This window comes from Bufo bufo, chromosome 10, assembly GCF_905171765.1.
Source record: "Bufo bufo chromosome 10, aBufBuf1.1, whole genome shotgun sequence".
Taxonomy (NCBI): Eukaryota; Metazoa; Chordata; class Amphibia; order Anura; family Bufonidae; genus Bufo; species Bufo bufo.
In genome coordinates, this window is record NC_053398.1 from 143,542,439 (window position 1) to 143,570,186 (window position 27,748).

At 47.8% G+C, this 27,748-nt stretch overlaps 1 protein-coding gene across 1 annotated transcript in view; it reads right to left on the minus strand.

Annotated features, from left to right (window-relative positions):
* WWP2 (WW domain containing E3 ubiquitin protein ligase 2) overlaps positions 1–27,748 on the minus strand; it is a 54,462-nt gene that overhangs the window by 22,099 nt on the left and 4,615 nt on the right. Inside the window, exons 3-6 of the mRNA XM_040409614.1 lie at positions 11,676–11,798; positions 11,512–11,569; positions 7,395–7,480; positions 4,019–4,211 (exon numbers count right to left, since the gene is read on the minus strand). Coding sequence (XP_040265548.1) covers positions 4,019–4,211; positions 7,395–7,480; positions 11,512–11,569; positions 11,676–11,798 — 460 coding nt within the window. The remainder of the gene's footprint in view (positions 1–4,018; positions 4,212–7,394; positions 7,481–11,511; positions 11,570–11,675; positions 11,799–27,748) is intronic.

A 27,748-nucleotide genomic window follows, 5' to 3' on the forward strand; every position in this document is an offset into this window, starting at 1 on the left:
GCACACAGGAGACACTCGCTGGAAGCTGCCGGGGTTGTGCCGTCGTGTGGCACAGCAGCTCTGCCCAGTTTCTGTATAGTCAGGGCACAAGGCTTCAATTACGCTGCCAAGGAGCCTCTCTTAACTGCAGGAGGAAACCGCTGCCTCTGCGCCAGAGGGACAGACAGAGTGTCTTTGTGTGAGACAGAGAGCCGAACAGCAGCCAAGTGAGCAGAAGAAAGAAGAACTCTGCCCACACCGCAGCCCTGACGTGACGCTCTCTGCCTTCACGACGCTCACATTGCAGCATACATTCAGCAACAAGCACCCCCCATAACAAAAGCAAGAGGTATAACGGTGTACAGGCAATAAAAATGGCTGCCGAGGAGCCAATGTTTGCATTTCCATTCCACCTAGTCTTTCCGTCTGTGTGTTCCACGGTCCCCGTCCACCTTCTGCCCAGCCCATCTCACACGTCTATGTCTGTGTTCTAGGACTTTTGGCCAAGAACATTCATGGGGCTGACACATTTTTATTTACCTACCCTGTCCAGATGAGACAATGATGCTTAAAGGGGCAGCCGCCTCCAGATCATTTCATTATTTCAGTCTACTGACTTCTACCGCTCCGCTTTATTTTTTTAGGGATGTTTTTAGAGGAGAGGGGGACTCTGATAGTCAAATTTAAAAATGTAACCCCTTCCTGGTGCCACCACATAACCATACAAGAACAGAATGGCATATCGCACTTGTTTTTTATGTTGTAGTGCCATTGGGCAGCAACCAATCTGAGCATGGATTCCAATCCCCATGGGCCAGAAAGCCATGACCGGAGCAGCCTTGATGACAACTACAAGGGTCCAACAACAGCTCCTAGGGTGGGTTGTCACCCAACCTTATTAGTGTCCTGACTATATAGAAGCACTTAAAGGGGTTGGCCACCTTTTGGGGAGGGGGAGGTTGGCAAACCACCTTACTGGGCAGACCTGCAAACGGAAGCATACTTACCTGCTTCCCCTGCTGGTTCCTGGTTTCTTCACTCCCCGCCTTCTTCAGGCCCCATCAATATTTGCTTCGACCACACTGCAGCCCATCGCTGGCTGCAGCGGAGACCTGGTCCCCTTGTGTCACTGATATGACGCAAGGGGAGCAGGTCAACACTGTGGCCAGCGATTTGCTGCAATGGATGTTGAAAACTGGGACCATGCAAATATGCTTCCCTTAGCAGGTGTGCCCAGGAGCGGGAGGGGGGGGGGGGTTTGCCCAAAACCCCCTAAAAGATGGCTAACCCCTTTTTGGGCCATTAATCGACCAAAAGGAACGCTTGTGCTCAATAATGTATCCATGTAAAAACTCGCTTGCCGCCATCAGTGCTTTGATCTGTGTCAATAGGGGATGTGTTGTCCACAATTATGTAAATGAACAACCGCGCGAATGATCCGATCGCTCGTGCGGTCGTCCGTTCAGGCAATTATCGGCCTGTGTGAAGGCGTTTACAAGCGGTCATTTTGCCCTTGTAAAAGGTCCCTTGCAGTTCTGGGCTCTATAAAAGCTAGGATGTAACGGAGAAGGCTTTGGCCGGCGCTCAGCCTTCTCAAAAACAGCGAAACGGGATTTTTAACTAATCTGATGAATGAAAAAACTCAACTGATTATTTTTTTTTTTTTATTGAGAAAAATGCTCTATGAGGTACCCTGAAAAATCCCTTTAATGCCCAAATATCAGACGTCACTTTTTCTCATTTCCTTGCACTAGGAAAAAAATAAAAAATAATATATATTTACGTCAAAATTGTTTTATTTGCTAACGTCGAGTCATTTCGAAAGAGGGTAAACTACATTTGCCCTTGTACCATCCTATGTTCTGTATAGAAGGGCCCCAGATCACATAAAGGGGGTTTTCACAGTTGATGCAAAAGTTTTCCAGGAGTTTGGGGCAGGAAGAGCCCGTGCGCGGAGAACAGAGGCCCTTACACACAGCACATAAAGAGCCTGTGAGAGCGCAACCCTAATTACCTGTGACTGACACTGCTCCCAGCCTCTGACCTCACCGACCAAACAAACAAGGGCTCCCGGGCCGCTAATTAACCCTTCTCTGTACAAAAGGCAGCAGCGGCAGGTTGACGCCCCTGTCACACAAACAAACACCGATGGTACAAAGACCCACTGAGCAGCAAAAACTCTGCTGCGCCCCTTCCAAATAATGCCAAATGGGGAGGTCTGCAGAAGAGATAAGGTACGAGTAGCTGCTATGGCACTACAAGTCCCAGCAGAGAACATGAAATGCATGGTGTTCTAATTACTATACAGCATTATTAGCGGTAATAGTGGTAGTGTTGTGTGCGGATCTGGCAAACACGAAGTGTATGATGCAATGTTGTGTCTGGCGGGATTTGAACATAGACATCTACATACATATGTCATCCAGGCAGAGGAGCCGACGGGGCCAGCGTCACTGTTGCATAAGTAAATAAACATGCAGCATTTGCCAGTAGCGCCCCCTGTGGTCAGCAAACACTTGCCGTGTTAGTTAAAGGGGTTGTCTCACCTCAGCAGATGCCAATTATCATGTAGACTAAGTTAAAGGGGTTTTCCAGTATATTTTTACTGATGCCCTATCCTCTAGGTAGGTCATCAGTATCTGATCAGTGAAGGTCCAACACCCGGAACCCCCGCCGATCTCGCAGTAGCGCCACGGCCTTCTCCCTGCTTTTCCTAGGCCATGTGACGTCACGTTCATCGGTCACATGGCCTAGGAGCAGCTCAGCCCCATTGAAGTGAGCTGCAATACCGGGCACAACCGATATACAATGTACGGCGCTGTGGTTGGTGAGCAAAGAGAGGGCGCAGCGCTCGCAGGATAGCCGGTACCTTCTCAAACAGCTGATCGGCGGGGGTCCCAGGTGTCGGACCCCCACCAATCAGATACCGATGACCTATTCAGAGGAGAGAAAGCGAGACCACCCCTTTAAGTACTGCTTTAGAAACACCATGCCTAGTCATAAACATATGCAAATTACAGTTAAAGGGGTACCCCCATCTCAGTAAATGATGGTATATTGTTAGGACTGGTGGCCATCCAACCTCTGGGACCCGCACTGATCTGGAGAACAAAGGACTGCAGCACGGCCCCATTTAAGTGAATCGGACCATGTGCAGGACCTGGTGCAGAAGAGTGGTGGGGAGGGGGGGGGAGCCCCGATGTGGAAATGTTAAAGGGGTATTCCAATCTTATAAAGTGATGGCACACTTTAGCTAGGATATGCCACCATTTTATGAATGGTGGTTAGCTCACTTCTGGGTCCTGAGAATGAAGGTGTCACACGCTGGTCCACGTTTTTCACTACCACCCCCGCGCAGCTGTGCTAGAAACTGCAGCTGCGCCAATTCACTAGAACGAGGCTGCACTGCAATTCACTGTACAGTGGGCGGCCGGGGAATAACAATGAAAGCAACGCAGCGCTCAAACGTTCTCCGGATCATTGGTTTTAGAAGCTGGACCCCCAATGATGATAAAGTGATGGCCTATGAAGGTAATTATAACAAAGTCATTTTTGCGGGTCTGGAAACCTCAATCAACAGGACACAGTTTCTTCATACAGTACGTGATCTTCCGTGCTATGCAGAATATTCCTGATTTGCTTTAAGAGTCCCTAGCAGGGAACTAGTTAACCCGGAGGTTAGCCTTGTAATATATTCAGTAGTATGTCTCATGCTTATGTTGAAGCTACATGGCAAGTCCCAACGCAGCGGGTATCTGGGCATTAATGGTATGCATGACCGTAAAACATGGACGGTGGCATGTAGAGGGGTGGAGATGTTTAGGACTTGAGAGCGGACAAAGCTCCCCCATCTCTAGTGAGGTGCGTGTGACTGGACGGGATTGTCCTATGTACACAAACAGGCCGGCACTGTGTCAGGAGAAAGAAGGTCTTTCAGGCAAATACATAATGAAGCATTCATGGCTGCTTGGACTCCACTGCAGTCTCCTGTACACACCACTCCTGTACAAAAAATGACTATCCTGTGCATCCCACTTACCCAGATGGCAAGCCGTCTGACGATGGGGTGGCAGCATTAGACAGCAATGAGCTGGTCTCGGATGTTTCTACGTTCGCCCCGGGTGGTAACCCTAAGCCAGGGGAAGGTGATGAACTGGAGACGCTGCTGGTCAAGGTGCTTCCTACAGAGGTCACAGGATTTGACCCAGACGTGTGGTCATGATCGCCATTCGCTGTGAAGATGGAGAAAAGAAAAATTACAAATTACATGCAGATTTACAAAATCAGATCCGTGGGAGGGTGGGGGGGCTACTTTAGTGAGAGCAACTTTCTTGTTTGGAGCTAGAGGCTGAAAAAGCACATACACCTTCAATAGCTGTGGTCTGAATGCTCACTTGGTGGACAGCTATTCTCCAGGACTGCACCACACACATGCACACTTGGTTTGGCCACGCATGCATGTTTTCAAGGTGAAGACATCACCGGCAGTAGCTTATCTCTTTTTAAAACGCTACTTTCACACTTGCGTTCGGTGCGGATCCGTCAGGTATCTGCACAGATGGATCTGCACCTATAATGCAAACGCTTGCATCCGTTCAGAACGGATCCGTCTGCATAAACAGCTTTTTCAGATCTGAGTTTTCACATTGTGAAAACTTAGATCCGACAGTATATTCTAACACAGAGGCGTTCCCATCGTGATGGGGACGCTTCAAGTTAGAATATACTAAGAACTGTGGACATAACTGCCCCCCGATCTCTTACAGGGGGCTGTGATCCGCACAATTAACCCCTCTGGTGCCGCACCCTAATTAAAATCCCCCCCCATCATTGGTGGCAGCGGAGAGTTCCGATCGGAGTCCCAGTTTAATCGCTGGGGCTTGGAGCTCCGATCGGTTACCATGGCAGCCAAGACGCTACTGCAGTTCTGGTTGCCATGGTTACTTAGCAATTTTAGAAGCATTATACTTACCTGCGCTGTCTGTGGCCGGCCGGTCGCTCCTCCTACTGGTAAGTGACAGGTCTGTGCTATAAGCAATGCGCCGAACAGACCTTTCAATTACCAGTAGCAGGAGCGACCGGCCGGCCACAGACAGCTCAGGTAAGTATAATGCTTCTAAAATTGCTATGTAACCATGGCAGCCAAGACTGCAATAGCGTCTTAGCTGCCATGGTAACCGATCGGAGCCCCAGCGATTAAACTGGGACTCCGATCGGAACTCTCGGCTGCCACCAATAATGGGGGGGGGGGGGGTGATTTTAATTAGGGGGGGGGGGGGAAAGAGGGGGGGGCCGCACTGGCCACCAATGAATTTAATACTGGGGAGGGAGGGAGGGAGGGAGGGGGGCCGCACTGGCCAGCAATGAATTTAGTACTGGGGAGGAAGGGGGGGCCGCACTGGCCACCAATGAATTTAATACTGGGGAGGAAGGGGGGGCCGCACTGGCAACCAATGAATTTAATACTGGGGAGGAAGGGGGGGCAGCACTGGCCACCAATGAATTTTATATTGGGGAGGGAGGGGGGCCGCACTGGCCACCAATGAATTTAATACTGGGGAGGGAGGGGGGTCTGCTCCCTGGCAGCACCTGATCTCTTACAGGGGGCTATGATACGCACAATTAACCCCTCAGGTGCGGTACCTGAGGAGTTAATTGTGCGGATCACAGCCCCCTGTAAGAGATCAGGTGCTGCCAGGCAGCAGGGGGCAGTTATGTCCACAGTTCTTAGTATATTCTAACTTGAAGCGTCCCCATCACTATGGGAACGCCTCTGTGTTAGAATATACTGTCGGATCTGAGTTTTCACGATCTAACTCAAATCCGATGGTATATTCTAACATAGAGGCGTTCCCATGGTGATGGGGACGCGTCAAGTTAAAATATACCATTGGATTGGAGAAAACTCTGATCCGATGGTATATTAATAGGGACTCCTGACTTTACATTGAAAGTCAATGGGGGACGGATCCGTTTGCAATTGCACCATATTGTGTCAACGTCAAACGGATCCGTCCCCATTGACTTGCATTGTAAGTCAGGACGGATCCGTTTGGCTCCGCACGGCCAGGCGGACACTAAAACGCTGCAAGCTGCGTTTTGGTGTTCGCCTCCAGAGCGGAATGGAGGCAGAACGGAGCCAAACTGATGCATTCTGAGCGGATCCTTATCCATTCAGAATGCATTGGGGATGAACGGATCAGTTCGGGGCCTCTTGTGAGAGCCCTCAAACGGATCTCACAAGCGGAACCCCAAACGCAAGTGTGAAAGTAGCAGGAGTGGACCTTGAAATTCAACATGTCTGAACTTCCTTTTGGCAACATCATCTGTAGGGGGAAAGTTGAGACCCCCCATTACATATTAGTTGTTTGCCCCCGATCCTGCCACAATCAGCAGGTTTAGCCAACCTTAAAGGCGTCCTGCGGCCCTCTTCAAGATTACAATGCGCTTGGTCTCAGAGGTGCAGTGTAATCACAAGTGCTTGCTCCATTCACTTGAATGGGATGAGCACTTTTAATTACACCGCGCAGTGTAATTTTGAAGAGGAAGTAGCGCTCGCATGCGCGCAGCCTCATCTTCAAACAGATAATCGTCGGGGGTGCCGGGAGATCAGATATTGATGACCTATCCTGAGGATAGTATATAATATTTGTCAGGTCGGCACTACGGATGTTACGTGGTGGTGCACGTGTCCTAGGGTTGGCGTCCCGTCCTGAGGATCGGTCATCATTATGAACTGACTGCACAACCCCTTTATTTAAAAGGGGTTGTTTCACTTCAGCAAGTGGAATTTAATCATGTAGAGAAAGTTGATAGAAACCATTTACTAATGCTTTCTTTACTGGCTGGATTAATTTTTCCATCACATTATATACTGCTTGTTTCCATGGTTACGACCATCCTGCAGCAGTGGTCGTAATTGCACACTATAGGAAAAAGTACTGGCCTCTCTGGTTGCCGGGACCGTGGGAGTGTGCATAGGCTAGTGCTTTTTCCTATAGTGTGCAAGCACGACCACCAAAGCTGGATTGCAGGGTGGTCATAACCATGGAAATGAGCCGTGTATAAGAACACAGACAGCAAAGGAGGCAATATGGAGAATAACAATACATTAGGAAGTGCCTTGTATTAGCATTCATCATGTAGAGAAAGTTATTTGCTGAAGTGAGAGGACCCCTTTAATGTGTACGGGCATTTTAATACACTTTCCAATTGCTACAATTGTATCCAGTCTAGACAATCGTCTTTGAGATAAACAGTCTGGACTAAAGGGATAGTACATTATACCTCCCCTGATCCAGGACAACAGAATCACGCTACTGACCTATGACGGGAGGGAGCTTCGATGGCCGCTGGTACAATGACGATAAATAATAATCTGCCCAAGTTGTTTTTGCACTTATTCTAACACTTACCAATCACAGTGACCTCGTTTGTGTCCGTCTGGCTTTTAACGGGCTGTCCAGAATCGTTTTCTGTAGTTTGCTGAGAGCTGTAGTCTCTATGTAATAAATATCATCCAAAACAAATGAATAACACGACATAACAGAACCAAAAAAGACAAAATAGCTTCACATTCAGAATAAACAAAAGATAAAGCCTGCATTATAGCTGCGACCACAATTCTTCTCCCTTCAGAGCTGCAATCTGCCAGCATTCATTGCTGGCTCAATATCTGCACAGTGCTTGCTCTGCTGACGTGTATTCTGCGGTATATATATATATATTTTTTAACCCTTTTCTCTGACCTGTGAATGAACACCCTGCTGGTCAGCTGACGACAATCATGGGACACAACTAGGTTTAACCAAAAATCATTCTTACGTTTCAGCCAAAATTTACAGTGCGGCAAATTTACTAACGTCACTGCGCCCAGACTTTGTTATGAAATGCACCAAAATCTGATGCATTTCTGCTGTGCAACGTTGCATCACATTTTAGACCTATTTATGAAGCAAATGCACCAAAAAGAAGCCCCGTTTTGGTTTTCCACTTCAATCGAGGGCATGTCACAAAACTTTGATTCTCTAAAGGGGTTGTTCACTCTCAATGGGAGCAGCGCTGCAGCAACCAACTCCATCCACCGCGCGATGGGCGACTTCTGGGGCCGGAATGACTGCACAACAGCTGATCGGAGGGGGTCAGACCCCCGCCGATCAGATAAAAGATGGCCTATCCCGACGACAGGTCAATCCCTTTAAGGTTTCAATGGGAAATATCCTAAAATATTCAAGACACACACCAAAGCTACCGGGAGCATATACCCATGGATCAGCTCCTGTGTGGATTCTCAGCAAATTTTTAGTAAGTAGGTGAAAGAAACAATGACCCCATCAGAAGCGCCTCATAGATACAACCCTATGAGACATTCTACAGGGCAGTGTGAAGTAAAGGACAACACACGAGGCCGAGCCACATCTCCCGGAGACAAGGAGCAGACGAAAATAAAATAGATCAAATTACTGGAGGTGCAATGGAAAAAGTGATGGCATTTTTATAAATTAAATATAAAGATCTGTTCAGGCCCAAGAAAAGAAAGCAAGGCCATGCTCACTAGGAAAAAATGAGAAAGCTGGGTTTCCAGTACATTACGTAAAGACTATTCATTCTACAGAGGGGAAAAAAAACATTATTTGCCTCGTCGTAGTAGTGGAGTGTCGTCCTGCATAAGGCGGGATTCACATGTCCGTCCTGTGGCTGCATTACAGTATCCATATGAGCTTTACGTTTGTCCAAAAGTATGCAAATGTATGCGATACAGTCACATACAGTGCCTGGAAAAAGTATTCATACCCCTTGAATTTTTCCAAATTTTTTCACGTAAATGTGTTTTATTGTGATTTTACGTGATCGACCAACACAAAGTACAAGACTGTGTGAAGTGAAAAGAAAATGATACATGGTTTCCAAAATTTTTAACAAGTGTGATGTGCATTTGTATTCAGCCCCCTGTACTCGGATACCCCTAAATAAGATCCTTCAAAAGTCACCTAGCTAGTAAATAGAGTCCACCTGTGGGTAAAAATACCAATAAAATCAATCAAGTGTGTGGGTGTAAGGTGAAAAAATGTGGAAAAGTTCAAGAGGTACGAATACTTTTTTAATACACTCTACATCGCCCAGAAGCTACCCGTGTATATAGGTATATGGTGTAATGTACTATTTTTTTGCACTGGGAAGGATGTATAGAAAGGTAAATGGCTTAGGGTTCGCTCACTCTGTAAATTTACCATATGCACTGGAAAAGCTCCTGGCACATACATTATATGGACTCACGGGCAACCCTTCACCTGGTGCCTGAGGCCAGAAGAGTTTTGGGTTCTGGTGGGGCGTTGTCCACAGGGGTCCACCTAGCCGTTCTGCTGCCTGAGACGAAAACTGAAAAGGCCCCCCCCCCCCCCCAATGCAAATTTCTTAACTTAACCCCTTTGCCACAATGAAAGCGCTCATTGCCCACGGCCCTTCCGCTGCTGCCCGAGCCGATTGCCTCACCTGGCCTCATTGGTGGTGCACCCCTGGTTGTCCATCAGGGATATCATTTTTTTTTTAATCTGCTGCAGTTTTCTATACAGAGGCATCCAATATACACCACACAGCATTTATTTATTTTTTAACATGGGCGCCCATGGGTGCCAATCAGTGGCATCTGTTGAATGGATAATTGCAAGGTTCCCATTGGTAAATCCTCCTGACGGGAAACCTCAAAAAGGGCGCTGCATGACGCAGTCTGAAAAAGAGCTTTAGACCGGCCCGGCAAACGTGGAGAGAAAAAATTCTCTCTTGGCATCCGTCACGCTCCAAAGTGTCCAAGGACCCGTTTGGAGCAGACGTCTGTGGCATCTCCATTCACATACCAGCCATAGCCTCACAGATGTAACATGTGTGTCTGTGCGGGGAGGGGGGGGGGGGGATTCCTATGATAATCTGAGTTTGGTTCAGTAAATCGGGGAGGGGGTTTCTGGCAGCAATACGGATGGACGGACTGTCTTTAACATCCAGAGTGTTGCACAATGACTAAGGCCCCTTTCACACGGGCGAGTATTCCCGCGCGGGTGCGATGCGTGATGTGAACACATTGCACCCGCACTGAATCCCGACCCATTCATTTCTATGGGGCTGTGCACACGAGCGGTGATTTTCACGCATTACTTGTGCGTTGCGTGAAAATCGCAGCATGCTCCTCTTTGTGCGTTTTCCACGCAACACAGGCCCCATAAAAGTGAATGAGGCTGCGTGAAAATCGCAAGCATCCGCAAGCAAGTGCGGATGCGGTGCGATTTTCACGCATGGTTGCTAGGAGACGATCGGCATGGAGACCCGATCATTATTATTTTCCCTTATAACATGGTTATAAGGGAAAATAATAGCATTCTGAATACAGAATGCATAGTACAATAGGGCTGGAGGGGTTAAAAAATAAATAATAATAATTTAACTCACCTTAATCCACTTGATCGCGCAGCCGGCATCTCTTCTGTCTTCTTTGCTGTGTGCAGGAAAAGGACCTGTGGTGACGTCACTCCGGTCATCACATGATCCATCACCATGGTAAACGATTATGTGACGGACCATGTGATGACCGGAGTGACATCACCACAGGTCCTTTTCCTGCACACAGCAAAGAAGACAGAAGAGAAGCCGGGCTGCGCGATCAAGTGGATTAAGGTGAGTTAAATTATTTTTTATTTATTTTTTAACCCCTCCAGCGCTATTGTACTTTGCATTCTGTATTCAGACCATGTTATAAGGGGAAATAATACAATCTACAGAACACCGATCCCAAGCCCGAACTTCTGTGAAGAAGTTCGGGTTTGGGTACCAAATATGCAGATTTTGCTCACGCGCGTTTAAAACGCATTACAATGTTTTGAACTCGCGCGGAAAAATCGCGCATATTCCTGCAACGCACCCGCACCTTTTCCCGCAACGCCCGTGTGAAAGAGGCCTTAGAGGGGTTTCCAGACCAATGGGTGGCAAATTACGGAACTTTACTTGACAATAAAGTGTACCGTATCGCACTGTATCCTATCATCACATGAACGTGAGCATACTGCAACCTCCCAGGCAAGCAACCACCTTCACTGTAGGAAAGCAGCTGCCCAGCATCATGCATAGAGTGAATCCGGCAGTAAGCCAGCGGAGGGAGCTACTTTCCTTCAGGACAGAACTTCCCCCTTGTTAAGAACATACTGCAGCATGTACCTACCACCGAGACTGCAATATGTGCAAAGTGCTCCAGCCCAGACAATCCTTATAAAAATTCTCTGGTTTAAGATTAACCCTCTGTGCATCAGTTCCTGTCCCATTTCAAGATCTCTGCCCTCTGCCTCCTGTCAGTGAATGGAACCAGCAAAGCAAATGTGGAGCTGAAGCGGTTAAACAGGCGCTAGGCCAACAGCCGAAGAAGGAAGAAGTATTCAACGCTGCTGCTGCTGTTTATACAAGCCGGCACAATGCGGTCATTCTGATACAGAGATGTATACAGGGCCGTACAATGTGTGCAGTGATATACGTGGAAGTGGGCGTACAAACCTGACTTTGTCTAGAGCAAAGTGACCATTCTCAAATATCATCTCAGAGTCTGCGGCTTCTGCAAGGTAAAAACCAGACACGGTCAGAGGGTAATGGAGATTAACAAGTGCTGTGATTCATTTCCACAGCGCTGTGCAGGAGCCGCACACGTGTTCTGCACTCACCGTCCTCAGGAGGCGATCCCGGCTCGGCACAGGGCTTACCCCAGTCCGTGTCCCCTCCGCTCTCCAGGCTGCCTGGGGGCTCTGTGGGGGTCTGTACGTTCAGCAGCAGGGGGGAATTCTTCACTGGAAGTGAGAAAAGAAGAATTATACTCTGGCAGACCGTCACCTCCAACATGAGTCTTCTCAATGTACATAGGGTCGCCATACTCAGCAGAACTGTATCTGTTGTGTATATTATTTCCTTAAAGGGAACCTGTCCCCTGAGATGAGTCCTGTCCCTGACTCATCTCACATACAGGACTCATCTCAGGGTAATTTGCATATGTATCAAATCGGTTTTTTTTACACAATAAAAGCACACAGAGCTATGGGGACTGGGTATTGCGGATGTGCTAGCGGCCATCTAGCAACCCATGTCCTCAGCTCTATACACAAAATCCCGGTGACAGGTTCCCTTTAAGGGGCTTCCCAGGCCTACAAGGGTCGTTCGACACCCCTGCCCCTCAACCTGCGAGAAGAGCAGGGTAATACACATAAGACGGTCTGGCTGACAGCTATCCTTCCCATACATATTCATGCTCAGCCCGGTCGAGTACGCATTTGTAATGATTGGGAGAGAGGAAGAAGGCTGCCGACAGACACTTTTGACAGCAGCTTATCTCCCCGAGAGCAAAAGGATCAGGCAGCTGAAATCCAATATGACTGATCCCTAGGGGCTCATGCACATGAACGTATTTTGTTTCCATGTCTGTGTCCGTTCCGTTTTTTTATGGCCCGTATGTGGAACCATTCACTTCAATGGGGCCGAAAAAAAAAAACGGAAATTACTCTGTGTGCATTCAGTTTCTGTATGTCCGTACTGCAAAAAAATAGAACATGTCCTATTATTATCCGCATTACAGACAAGGATAGGACTGCTCTATTAGCGGCCGGCTGTTCCGTTCCACTAAACACAGACGCCATGCGTATTTTTTGCGGACCGCAAAATACATATACAGTTGTGTGCATGAGCCCTAAGCCTGTTTCACGCGTCAGTGAATCTCGTAGTTAGTAACCAGTCCATGGACTCCACGTATCCACTGACTTTAATGTGCGGATTCTCAAATCAGTGCCATTGTGACACCACGGAAGCGTGCCCTATTTTGTACGCGATTAGGAATCCCTTGCGCACATTATAGTCTGTGAAAACCACGGATGGTTGCTGGACTGGTCTGGAAACTATTTGTCAACCTAGCAGTGTTCGTGGAATACGGGTGGCACACGGACCAAACACAGATTCTTCACGGATGAACCACTGACCATCTTGTCACATCATGGAAGCATGAATGAGGCCTCATCTTCCCCAACATCAGCCGTCGGGCAGAATTGGGAGACCCCCCCTATACAGATTAAATGGTTGCCCAAACCTGACGAAATCGGCGGGTTCAGCTGACGTACATCTAACACGTACGACCGCGTCGTAGCCGGGTGGACTTTGTGTGTCCTCTGCATGTTTGGTATCAGGGCAACTTTTTAATACGCTTTGGGGAGGGAATATATCAAGTCCCGTGAAGATGCAAAATTTCGCACAAGCCCCCATATCTGCAAAAATGTGCTACTTTTTGCTGTTTTACACCAAGTCTGTCGCTTTCTAAAACGCGGACAGGGGCCGAACAAAGTTAACACTGCATTTCAGTTTTTGGCGGACCTCCAGAGATGCGCCAACATTATTAAGAGGTATGCACAACTTAATAAATTTTGGACACCTTACGCCAAAGTATTTTTTTTAAAAATTAAGACGAGTATAAGAAGTCTCTTTGCGCCGCTCACCAATTTCAAGACATCTGCTTGCTGTAAGTGAATGGATTTGGATTCAGCAGCTGAAAATTGGTATAGAGACAACACAGTTTGTGACGGTACGAGGATGCAGTGTGTTTTTAATTTTTTTTGTAAATGTGAATTCCGGCACATTTTCCGTGCATAAAAATAGTTAGGCAGCCCATTGGTTTACATGGAAATCTGTGCAGTAGTTCATTTGGTGTATGGGTCTGAAATCTGCATTGTGGATTATTGATGCGATTTCCGCGGCGGATCATTACACGCATATTAGCCCAGTGAATTGGGCTACATACATAGCAGCATATGTCGCACATTGTAGTTACAAAAATAAATTTTAAAAAAGGTGCACTGGACGCCATGGAATATCATTACCTACCACACAAAAAAAATTGCTGTACACACCGTCTACACCTGTAGCAAACCCTCAGCCGTGAGACGATATATATCTGCCTAGGTGCCGACGTGACCCCGTTTGGCATCCGTTCGGTGACACTGGTGACGCAATGCATAGGATTTAACAACTGTGCCAGCGTGCCACCCACGTGGGCTTCTCTACCGCTAGCCCAACATCTGCTCCGTTCTTTGAAATTTGAACCCGAAAAAAACCATTCTTTTGGAAAATGTCTGAGGAGATCCCCGGGACGCGCAACATGCCATTCACATGTGAATTGTGCGAGATGACACGTATGTAGATGATAGGGGTGCATAGCCATTTTTTGGGGGGGGGGTCTAACGTGTCTATGAAGGCTTCTTTCTACGGGAGTGGCGCGCACACAGAGCTCATTGTGCGTTACGCCCCCCTCTACTAATGACACTAATGACTTGGAGGAAGTAGGTCTGCTCCGAGCAGACTCCCCCGCTTTTACAAGGTGTATCAAATTGGGGGAATTAACCCCCATCCCCCTCGTCCCCTCACACACACCTCTCTGTTTCTGAAGTTAAATAAACACAGGCAGTGGAGAGGGGTATTCTGTGCCCCCTCCCCGGCACACAGCAATGCTCTGTAGCCGCTGTATCGGTGCTGTTTGTGGAGCAGAGCAGACCCCTCGCGGCACATAGAAGCCAATTCCATTTTTAATTGGGAGGGGCTGGTGGTGGGCGAACAAAGATTTCCTATTCATTGCCGGGCTTAACCCTTTCATGGCTTGCAAGGTGGGGGTGCTAGCCTCCCCATCACACTAGAGCTGGAAGGTGAGCGACTGCCGAAATCTCGAAATGCCCCCAATGACCCGGACGTCTATACGCCGAGCTGCAAATGTGCCGATGCCTCCGTAGGTCGCCCCCACTTCCGGGACCCAATGCCGAAGCCGTCTCCTTATTTTCCTGCATCCAGTTCAAAATGTCAACACGAAGGAAATCCACCCCCCCCCTCCCCCCCAAGAAGCTTGTAAAATATTTTATATCCTAAAGGATGATGTGACCACCCAAAAATACAGATGGCGGGGTGTAAAGTAAGGCTCCCTGCAGGCGTACAACCCAGAATCCTGGAGAGATGGAGTATGGAGAGAATACTCAACCTAAAGGAGCGCAATATGACCGTCCGGCCCTCACCATGCCAACCCCAAGCGGCCATACACCCTGGAGACACTCGTCTGGCCCACAGCGAGTCATCCCGACCCCCCACACACATGCATGCTAGGCTCGATGCAGAATGCATGTGTTCCGAATAGGCATCCAAAATGCCTGGCCCTTCTTTCCCCCAACAGAATCAGGCGACCCCCATAGCTATCAGACGGTCGTCCGCTCCTACCAAAATCAGCAGGTTTGGCCGATGGTAATCTAATGTGCATGGGCACCTTTACACTCAGTTTCTTTGTACGTGCCACACTCTTAGCCGACCTGCTGGGAGTAGTAGTTCTACAGAAGCTGAAGGGTCTGGATCTGTCTCTCTAATTTACAGTAATGGTCCAATATCACCATAAAAGTGACCTGCTATGGGAACAAGTGCTGGACCATCAAAGGACAATGCCCCATATAAAAGACAAAGGGGGTCATTTATTAAGTCTTAGGAAGCCCCTGGGCTGGATATGCCAAAGTCATGTCGAGGCGCCGGCCTCTGCACAACTTCGGCGGTTCCGCCGCCGCCTCTAAATCAACGCCAGCTTCCTTGCTGCCGTAGATTTAGACCATTTTCTATCCCTAAAACAGGCATAGAAAATGATGAATGAGACGGGCCCTGCCGGCCCCTCCCCTTTCCCAGCCACGCCCACTTTTGTCGACCTGGAGTGAGTGGGGAAAAGTCGCAGATTGCTGCATCACTTCGGCGCTTGATCCGCCGAAGTTATGCATTGCAGTGGAAATTTATTTTGAAGAGCACCTGTCAGCAGGACCAACTCTATTACTGCCCGGTAGAGTTGATCCAGCTGATTAAAACAATACCTGTCTTGTGCAAACTGGTTGCAGTGCTCAAAAAAACTAAAACTTTTGTTTTTTTATCTTTTACGCAAATGAGTGTTTAAATGCACCAAGGGGTGGGGCCTGGGACCTCAGCTTTCCAATGCAGGCCACGGCCCTCGATGCACTGGAGCTTTCTATTGCAAAATAAAGAATTAAGGGCGTGGCTAACTGCCGGCATGACCGCACGCACTTGAGAGCGGCTCCGGTCCCTGGTATCAATCCTGACTAATCCTGCCAAGCTGCATTCCTCAGACTCAGAGTGGCAAGTGCAGAGGAGACGGAGGAAACCCAGGAACCAAGATATGGGTCCCAGCAAGGCGCAGACCGCGGCCGACAAACTTAAAGAATATGCCCGCCAGGAAAACCAACATGGCGCCGCGGCTCCCGCCACTCCACGTGCAGCGGTGACGCGCGGACAGGCCGCGCAGCAGATAGAAACTGATGAGGCTGGAGAACCGGAGATAACGCTGAAAGCGGTCTCAGAGCAGCTCCTCACAGCGATCTCCTCCTGCCAATCCTCCCTTACCTGCAAAATTGAGGAGGTGCGTGTCGACCTGGGCCTGTTGAGGCAAGACGTGCAACAGCTGAGGGAAAGAGTTAAACACACTGAAGATCGGGTGTCGGAGCTGGAGGATTACACCAGGCCGCTAGATTCGAGGCTGACGGAGGTGGAAAGAGCCGTTGGATTATGGAGGCAGAAATGCGACGACCTGGAGAACCGGGCCCGACGCAATAATGTAAGAATCCTGGGGATGCCAGAGAGAGCGGAGGGGAGAGATCCTGCCAGCTTTTTGGAGCTTTGGTTTAAGGCCCAGTTCCCTACAGCCACATTCTCAGCGGCCTATGCAGTTGAAAGGGCGCACAGAGTACCGGCCAGACCACCACCTCCAGGCGCACCGCCAAGGCCCCTGCTCGCCCGTCTATTAAATTGGAAGGATCGAGATTTAATTCTTAGCCAAGCAAGGAGCAAAGGTGTATTGATGCACGAAAACACCAACGTGTCACTTTTTCCGGACTTCTCCGCGGATTTGCAGAAAAAGAGGGCCACCTTCGTCTTGGTCAAGAGACGCCTCAGGGAATTAAATTTGCAATACTCGATGGCCTACCCAGCGCGACTACGCGTAGTGGATGGCGAACGGCCGATATTTTTCACCGACCCAAAGGAGGCTGAGGACTGGGTTGCTAGACGTCCAAGAATGCACTGATCTGAAACACTGGGACTGAGTTGCAAGTATTACTGAGTTCTGAAAAGGCACTTTATAGAGGCCTTGTCACTGAGTGGTTTATCCTTATTATATGGTGCAATATTTAGCTTTACCTGAATGCAATATGCATTACTTGAATGCAATATGGTGCTCTTTCAGATAGCAGATCATTGTAAGCATGGTTATAGTCCTACTGTAGATGTTGATTCACAGGCTGTCTGAATATGAGTGTCTGCACCTATTGAGGCTTAGATGTACCTGCAGCTATGAAACTCACATTGACCAGGGAATGCTCGGCTACCTGTGCGGGCATAACATCTTCACCCCGCACTGGTCTCCGAATATAGATTGTCACCTAGTTAATACTATGATGCATGCACTGGATGTTTGCTCAGAGGTATTAGAAGTTTACCTGTTATGTTATATGTTTGGTAAGTTGTTGAAAGCATGGTCACATCAATTATGCATCAGTAGTGTGGGAGGGGGGCGAACTATTAAAATGGGTGAGGTTACTCCACAAGGGCCGGATGACATCCTGTACTACTGGAAGGATAACTTTAAGATTGTACTATGGGACCTCTAGTAGTGATGTCCTGGAATGTGAGGGGACTTGGAAATCCGAACAAAAGGATAGCGGTGTTCTCGCATATACGACGCTATAGCCCTCACATTCTGGGACTTCAAGAGACTCATCTGACGGCTGACACGGGGCACAGAATTGTAAAACAATGGGTTCAGTGGTCACTTCAGTCATATGGCTCATCAAATTCTAGAGGCGCGGCTATATTAGTGCGCAAGGGCCTCCTGTGGGAACCGCAGCAGTCAGTTGCTGATCCGGAGGGACAATATATACTGGCGTATGGCTTTATTGACCACATCCCGTATGTAATAATTAACATATATAATCCCCCCCCGGCGAGTATTTCACTCCTTCATGTTATCCTGGGGTTTGCGGCGCAATATCCCTCAGCCCGGCTGATTTGCATGGGAGACTTTAATATGGTAATGCAGGAAGAGGTAGATAGATTTAGACCGCCTGAAGGGAGAGAGACTGGGGTCCACTCGACGACCACTCTGTTTAGAATTGCTGCAGAAATGGGATGGATAGATATGTGGAGGATTAGAAACCCGCAGTTGAGGGAATACTCCTGTTTCACTCCCGCTAGGGGGGCACTCTCGAGAATTGACTATGTCCTGGGAAATGCTGCTAGTTATACGGACTTGATTGCAATTAACTATGAGTCGCGGGGACCCTCAGATCATGCTGCAGTTGTGGCACGTTTTGACACTCCCGGGATTGCATCTAGAGGGGGGAAGATGAGAATACATCCCTTCTGGCTCTCTTTATTGACAAAAAATGATAGAATCCCCGATCAGCTGAGAGTATTCCTGGATGTGCAGGGAGATGAAACAGAGGAATTGTTATTGTGGGACACCCTGAAGGCCTTCCTGAGGGGATGTCTGAAGTCCTCAATATCCTATGTAAAAAAGGACACGTCCCGCCAGGAAGTAGAATTGCATAATAAATGTAGGGAGGCGGAGGTATTGTTTTGTTCGGACCCCACAGAAGGGAATAGGATAGAGTGGATGACTAGAGGAAGGGAGTATATGATGCATCTTAAGGAGAAAAGTGAACGCAAAATGTTCTTTATGAAGCAACAGTCATTTGAATCTGGTGATAGAGCGGGTAAGCTTTTAGCTCAGATTGCTAGAGCCAACCAGTCGTCCCCCCCGGTACTTCGAATTCTGAACCCTGAGGGACAATTGGAGGAATCCGGGCAGAGAATACTTGACGCTTTCAAACGGTTTTATCAATCGCTGTACAGCACAGCAGCTAACTACACGGAGAGGGAGTTAAGTAACTATATTTCAGAGGTGGAACATCCTAAGCTCAGCGAGGCGGAAGTGACCCTCCTGGACAAGGATATAACTCTGGAAGAAATCCAGCTAGCCATGCATGACATACCAACTGGGAAAGCACCGGGCCCGGATGGGATCCCAATTGAAGTTTATTCTAGATATAGTGAAACTCTTAGCCCCCAACTCCTTAAGCTGTACTCAGCATCATTCCAGCGTCACCAACTGCCCGAGACCTTATATGATGCAACTATTGTTGTTATATTAAAGCCAGACAAGGATCCAACTGTATGTGGCTCTTACAGGCCGATTTCGTTGCTCAATTTAGACTACAAAATTCTAACCAGATTATTAGCCTCTCGTTTAAATAAAGTAATAACGTCTATAGTACACCAGGATCAGGCGGGATTCATGCCGGGGAGGACCACCTCTGACAATATCAGGAGAGCTCAGGTTATTGCTCAGGTAGGAGTGGCGGAGGGGCGTGAATGGGCCATGGCATCACTTGACACGGCTAAGGCCTTTGACTCTGTGGAGTGGCCTTTCCTGTTTCGGATCCTGAAGGAATTCGGGTTTGGCCCAGGGTTCATAAGATGGGTGGAGATACTGTACCAGAGACCTAAGGCAAATATACTAGTAAATGGCACCATGTCAGATTCATTTACTCTGCATAGAGGTACTAGACAAGGATGCCCCCTCTCCCCCCTTTTGTTTGCGGTGGTAATCGAACATTTGGCATTAAGAGTGAGGCAGGACAGGTCCTTCATGGGGATCTCTAGAGGAGACAGAGAGGAGAAGATAGGCTTATATGCAGATGATCTCCTTCTGTTTATGGACGAGCCTGAGCTGACTCTGCCCAGAGCAATTGAGGTAATAGGGAAATTTGGCACATACTCGGGCTTGCTCATAAACTGGACGAAGTCAGCTATTATGCCTCTTTGGGATCATGGGTGGCCGGAGAGTATACATAATTTACCGGTAGTGGACCAGTTTAAGTATCTTGGCATCGTGATCACAAGGGACCCTGGAGTGTCTGTGACGAGAAATATAGAACCGATAGAGTCCTTATTTATTGATAAATTTAAAACTTGGAAGGCATTACCGATTTCGGTGATGGGGAGATTGAACCTAGTTAAAATGATTCTGCTCCCCAAGGGCCTGTATCTCCTGTCACATGCATGCGCCCCGGTACCAAAGGCCTTCTTTGACAGGCTGCACTCCCTGATAACGGCGTTTGTGTGGGGAAAGGCTAGGAGGAAGCTCTCGCAGAAAGTATTACAGAGGTCTAAGACGAGGGGGGGAGCGGCTCTACCCGATTTTTTTCTATATTACTTAGCCGGCCAGTTGAAATATATAGCGGCATGGGTCAAACAGGGAGAACTACCAGGACCGGAATATTGGTTGAGGGAATATCTTAATCTTTCTAATCTGTGGCCTGTCTTGGAGTCCCCAAGTACAGTATCCAGGAAACTACTTCCTGCTCATAGACTGGCTAACCAAATATGGAAAGCAGCCAAATTAAATTCGTATGCAGATTTACCAGATGCAATCCCGCTCTGGGACAATCCCATGTGGCCGCACTTGGAAACATTGGAGGGTGCAGGGATATGGAAGGGATGCGGAGTGTTGACATTAGCTGAGCTGTATGAAGAGGGCGTATTACGAACTTTGCAACAACTACAGGAGAAATTTGAGATTCCCCATTCTTTGTTTTTTCGGTACCTTCAGTTACGGCACGCCCTAAATGATCAGTTTAGAGGGACAGGTCGCAGTATTTCCAAATATCCTCTGATAGGGGTGCTAAGATCGCAGGGACCTAAGGGCATTATCTCTATACTGTACACATATTTACTAGGTGATCGCATGATTCTTCAGCCATTGGAAGTAGAAGCGAAATGGAAGGTTAATATCCCAACTCTTGATGCTGAAGAATGGGAGGAGGCTATGTTGGTACCCACTAAGGTTTCCCCGTCGGTAAATAATAAACTGATACAATTATTCATATTGCATAGAAGCTACTTAACCCCCCTCAGGCTCTATAAGATGGGGAGACTACCTAGCAGCAGTTGCCATAGATGTCAAGAGGGGAGCGCTGATTTCTGGCACTTGATATGGGGATGCAGACACTTACAAGTATTTTGGAATAAGGTTTTAGAGATTCTGTCTACGATAGTGCCTGTATCGATAGGAGCCTGCCCAAAAATATGTATCCTAGGGATATTAGAGGAGGAACAGTGGACACATCACCAGAGAATATTCCTAGGGGAAGCCCTCTTCCTGGCTAGGAAGGCTGTAGCATTGAGGTGGATGGCGGATAGAGTCCCCACAGTGAACCAATGGAAGACCTTGATGAACCATGCAATGAATATGGAAAAAGTAGTATACATACATAGAAAATGCCCAGGGAAATTTCAGAAAGTGTGGGGAGAGTGGTGCTCTTCAAATCATTCCTTGCAACCTGTGCACTTGCACTCTGTGTCGGAGGGTAGCATTGCATTAAATGTCTAAACACTAGAAAGTAGATATGCTGTATTGTTTGATGCCAAGTAGCGAAATATTGCTGAGAATCACCTGACACATTATGTATCACGTTTGTACTATGTGGAGCTGGAGACCCCCCTGCGTGGGGTGTCAATGCTCCAAAATATGCTGAACCATGCTTATTGTTAATTTTCAATAAAACGAGTTTAAAAAAAATAAAATAAAGAATTAAACCCTATTTTGATGGGAATGTCAATTTTAGCAAGACAGGCATCATATTAATCAGCAGGATCAACCCTACCAGGCAGTTTGTCTGGCTTAATAGAGTTGACCCTGCTGATAGGTGCCCTTTAAAATCCACCTCGCAGGTCAATTTTCCTCATGCATTTTTCCCACGGCATAAGTAAAAACTGCAACGTATCTGCCCCATGTGAACACACCCTAAAGAGTCAGATCACTTACAACATGGGATCCTATACTTAGGAACCTGAAATACACCTAAACCAAACACCCCTTAAGCCTAGGGATCAGCAACCTTCGGCACTCCAGTTGCTGTGAAACTACAACTCTCACCATGCACACTCTCAGCTGTTCTTGTAACTTCCATAGAAGTGAAAGGAGGATTCTGGGAGTTGTAGTTTCAGAACAGCTGGAGTGCTGGAGGTTGCTGAGCCCTGCCTAAGGCCTCATGCACACGACCGTTGTTTTATTCCGTGTCCGTTGTTCCGTTTTTCTGCGGACCCTTTGACTTTCAATGGGTCCGTTGAAAACTCGGCTAATGCACCGTTTGTCATCCGTGTCCGTGATCCGTGGTTCCAGTCCGTCAAAAAAATATAACCTGTCCTATTTTTTTCACAGAAAACGGTTTGCGAACCCATTCAAGTCAATGGGACCGTGAAAAAACGAGGAGGCACACAAGATTGTCATCCGCGTACGTTTTTTTCCTATCATTTGCATGCCAAACTTGACTTAGACTTATTTTTAATTTCCTTTTTGTCTGGTGATCCTCCAAAAATAAAGGAAGACACACGGAAACAAAAACGGAAACTGATCACGGAACAACGGAACCCCATTTTGCAGAACGGAACACAACAACGGTCGTGTGCATGAGGCCTTAGGCTACTTTCACACTTGCGGCAGAGTGACCCGGCAAGCAGTTCCGTCGCCGGCAAAACGTATGCCAACTGATGGCATTTGTAGGACTGATCAGTCTGAAAAATGCATTGAAATGCCAGATCAGTCTTTCCGGTGTCGTCTGGAAAAACGGATCCGCCATTTTTTTTTTTTACCTTTTGCGCAGACCGGAAGGACGGATCCGGCATTTCGAATGCCGGATACATTTCTATGGAAAGAAAATGCCGGATCCGGCATTCAGGCAAGTCTTCCGTTTTTTGGGCCGGAGATAAAACCGTAGCATGCTGCAGTTTTATCTTTTGCCTGATCAGTCAAAAAGACTGAACTGAAGACATCCTGAACAGATTACTCTCCATTCAGAATGCATTAGGATAAAACTGATCAGTTATTTTCCGGTATAGAGCCCCTAGGACGGAACTCAATGCCGGCAAAGAAGAACGCTGGTGTGAAAGTAGCCTTAGACCATTCCTGGACCGTTCAGGGGCATTTGGACCCTGACCTTGCGCCGCTTGGAGTCAGAAGTCCACGCCACGCACTTCATTGTCGTACTGCTATATAACGCTATGTTGTCCTGGCAATTTACTGATCTATGAGACTATGATGAAACGCCTGCACCAGGTTACCGTGTAATCGGTGATTAATGAATTACCGGTGAAAATCTTTCAGCTGATGCAACCAGCAGAGAATGGAAGAGCGTGAACTGAAAGTTGGGCACTCCCAGAGGAGATGTCATTATCACCTCCGGCACGCCACCGCCGAAACGACTATTACTCCCTTCCCCCCAGACCAAGCTGAGGAATGTTACATGAGCCTGTGAACGCTGCGTGTCCCCGGCTGACTCACTGCAGTAACCTCAGGCTACCTGGAGAGGGCTGACACAGGCCACCATTGTACCAGGACCATACAATATCCAGCTTCATAATGAACAAAAAGTGCAGTGTGTAAACCTGGATATGCCTCCGCGACCAGGCTCCAGCGTGCCAGCGCCTAACCCCGATATGTGTCATCCGCTTCTACTATTACAGGCTCCCTGTGTCCTGACACAGCAAGGTACAATCGACATGTATTCCAGGTTAGGAGCCCGCTCTATGCATCATAAGTTTCTCCTCCCTCCAAATATTGGTCCGCCATCTTGGTAGGTTGCTTTTTTGAGTTGCAAGAATAAGCAATGGCGGACGCTGGCGGTTAAACTTCCCTGTAATGCTGGGTATAAATGAGCTAGATGCGGGCTCTTGATCTGCACCTACCCACAGGTAGTAAATGCCAGGCCGCCATATTTGCACTGCATACACCTAGTGCTTACTAGCGATGCTGCAGACTTACCACACATGATAGGCGCCGCTTATCTTCACATTTTATGAAGTTGATTGGACATTTTCAACCCCTTTAAAGGGGTTTTCTGAGATTCTATAACTGGTGACCTATCCTCTAGGTCATCGGTATAGGATCAGTGGGGGTCCAGCACTGATCCGCTGTTAGAGAAGGCACCGTGCCACGGCCTTCTCTCATCTCACCAAGCTCAGCACCGCGCATCGTATAGCAGCTCAGCCGCGCCTAGGCCATGTGACCGATGAACGTGATGTCACATGGTCTAGGCAAAGCTGCAAGAAGGTTGCGGCGCTGCTGCTGATCAGTGGGGGTCCCGGGTGTGATGTCATCAGTCTATGTCATCAGTTTGAAAAAATCTTAGAAAGCCCCTTTAAAGTGGTGATCTAATAGTACAAATACCCCCACAATGCCCGAGCCCCTCTTATAAATGATACTTACCCGGTCCCCGGCACCCACATCCTTCCGGATCCCTGCACGGCCACCGCTGCATCTCCCCGTTGTGCGGATCAAAACATCCAGCGGCGGGGGTAGCAGCCAAAAGCAAGCCGTGACAGTGACCAGCCTATCTAGCGTCGCGGATTACGCTAGGGAGGCTGGTCACCGTCGCAGCCTACTATTGGCTTTTATCCGCACAATGGGGAGATGCAGCGGTGGCCCTGCAGGGATCCGGATGGACGCAGGTGCCAGGGACTGGGTAAGTATCTATAGGACGGGCCCGGGCACTGTAGGGGGTGTTTGTACTATTCTGGATCACCCCTTTACGTGTCAGGGAACTGATTATTTCTATTCCTCTTTCACACGTCAGTGCGTCACAGATGTATGCCGTCGGTGGTCTCCACGGACCACTCCCGTATCAATTGACTTTGATGTGTGATTTCACACATCAGTGATTTTCCACTGACTGTGTTGACCCCATGGAGGGGTCCATGATAACGGATCCCTCACTCACAGTATAGTTAATGGGTCTGTGAAAACCATGGACACAAACCGATTCCATCCATGTTTGGTCTGTGGTCTTCACATACCATTGGTAGGAGATGCTCTGGAATCTAAATTTCCATCCTAGGAATGACAGGGTCCTAACACAGAACCTTCACGGATGAACATATGACCATTATGCCAGGGATGTCATCATGGGCATGGATGGAGTCCAGAGGACGTCTACCATGTGTTCTGCTGCCAGTCACCAAACAGAAGGGCACACAGTTACACCCAGGGGCACAGCCACGTTCACAGACATATTTGGCCACTGTCTTCTAGGTTATGGTTTGCCTCTGTGCGGAGGAACACTGTCATTTGGCTCTTGGGATGAGATCTACATTTAGGCCCCGCGCTTCATAACAAAGGTCCTTTTTAAAAAATCCTACCCCCTATGATTCAAAGTCTATTACAGCATTCACACCATAAGCAGTGATGGTATATCAATGACATGCTTTGGTGGGGGTCTGAATGGCAGGACATCCACTGGTGACGTGCCACAAAGGATTCGTGGCACCAGGGTAATATAAGTTGCAGAACAGCCCAGTCACTATTATTCTAATTCCCAGAAAAGTCCTTGGCCACGAGTGGTGCCTTTTCTGAACTAAAGCTGAAGCAGCCAAATCCTAGTTGGTCTAGACCAGGGATCAGCAACCTCCGGCACTACAACTCCCAGAATGCTCATTTCATGGGAGATGCAAGAACAGACGAGTAAGAGTGCATGCTGGGTGTTGTAGTTTCACAGCAGCTGGAGTGCTGGAGGTTGCGGATCGCTGGTCTAGACACTGGAAAATCTCAACAATTCCTTGGATCCATGGCTTCACTCTGGGAAAAAGTACTTTTAATCCATATGCAAATGGCCAGGGGCCCAAGTCACCCTGTGGACCCTTGCTCCTCCTGCTTCCTGTGTCAGCCCTTCAATCTCACTCTTGATTGACAGGGCCAGGATAAGGTTGGATGACTATGCAGGAGCCTGGCCCTATCAATCAAGAAGGAGAGGGAGGAGCAGAAGGAGCAACTGTGCAGAGGGGCTTGGGCCTGTCCTCGGTGCACTTAGAGGGATCTTCTGAGCTCCTAGTATTGACCTGCCCCTAGAATAGATCAATATCTGATTGGTGGTGGTCCGACACCCGGCACCCCCATCAATCAGTATTGTCCTGTAGCCATCGGTGTAGAGACTAGCATTCTGAAAGAAGCCGGAAGGACAAAGGAATTACAAAAGTATGTAGTTAAACACTGAGACAAAAATAAACTGCAGCACTGACTGGAAGCACAAAGGTTGTCAAAGTTAACAAGTGATTAAATCTTTGAAAATAAGTAACCCTATATTATATTACTGATCCTGTACTGATCCTGAGTTACATCCTGTATTATAGTCCAGAGCTGCACTCACTATTCTGCTGGTGCAGTCACTGTGTACATACATTACTTATCCTGTAATGATCCTGAGTTACATCCTGTATTATACTCCAGAGCTGCACTCACTATTCTGCTGGTGCAGTCACTGTGTACATACATTACTTATCCTGCACTGATACTGAGTTACATCCTGTATTATACTCCAGAGCTGCACTCCCTATTCTGCTGGTGCAGTCACTGTGTACATACATTACTTATCCTGTACTGATCCTGAGTTACATCCTGTATTATAGTCCAGAGCTGCACTCACTATAATGCTGGTGCAGTCACTGTGTACATACATTACTTATCCTGCACTGATCCTGAGTTACATCCTGTATTATACTCCAGAGCTGCACTCACTATTCTGCTGGTGGAGTCACAGTGTACATGCATTACTTACCCTGCACTGATCCTGAGTTACATCCTGTATTATACTCCAGAGCTGCACTCACTATTCTGCTGGTGCAGTCACTGTGTACATACATTGCTTACCCTGCACTGATCCTGAGTTACATCCTGTATTATACTCCAGAGCTGCACTCACTATTCTGCTGGTGCAGTCACTGTGTACATACATTACTTATCCTGTACTGATCCTGAGTTACATCCTGTATTATAGTCCAGAGCTGCACTCACTATAATGCTGGTGCAGTCACTGTGTACATACATTACTTATCCTGTACTGATCCTGAGTTACATCCTGTATTATACTCCAGAGCTGCACTCACTATTCTGCTGGTGGAGTCACAGTGTACATGCATTACTTACCCTGCACTGATCCTGAGTTACATCCTGTATTATACTCCAGAGCTGCACTCACTATTCTGCTGGTGCAGTCACTGTGTACATACATTGCTTACCCTGCACTGATCCTGAGTTACATCCTGTATTATACTCCAGAGCTGCACTCACTATTCTGCTGGTGCAGTCACTGTGTACATACATTACTTACCCTGCACTGATCCTGAGTTACATCCTGTATTATAGTCCAGAGCTGCACTCACTATAATGCTGGTGCAGTCACTGTGTACATACATTACTTACCCTGCACTGATCCTGAGTTACATCCTGTATTATACTCCAGAGCTGCACTCACTATTCTGCTGGTGCAGTCACTGTGTACATACATTACTTATCCTGTACGGATCCTGAGTTACATCCTGTATTATACTCCAGAGCTGCACTCACTATTCTGCTGGTGCAGTCACTGTGTACATACATTACTTATCCTGTACGGATCCTGAGTTACATCCTGTATTATACTCCAGAGCTGCACTCACTATTCTGCTGGTGCAGTCACTGTGTACATACATTACTTACTCTGCACTGATCCTGAGTTACATCCTGTATTATACTCCAGAGCTGCACTCACTATTCTGCTGGTGTAGCCACTGTGTACATACATTACATCGAGCCTGTGCAGAGCTTGATCTGGTGATTTCCATTCTGGGAATTATCACCTTTACACCAGGC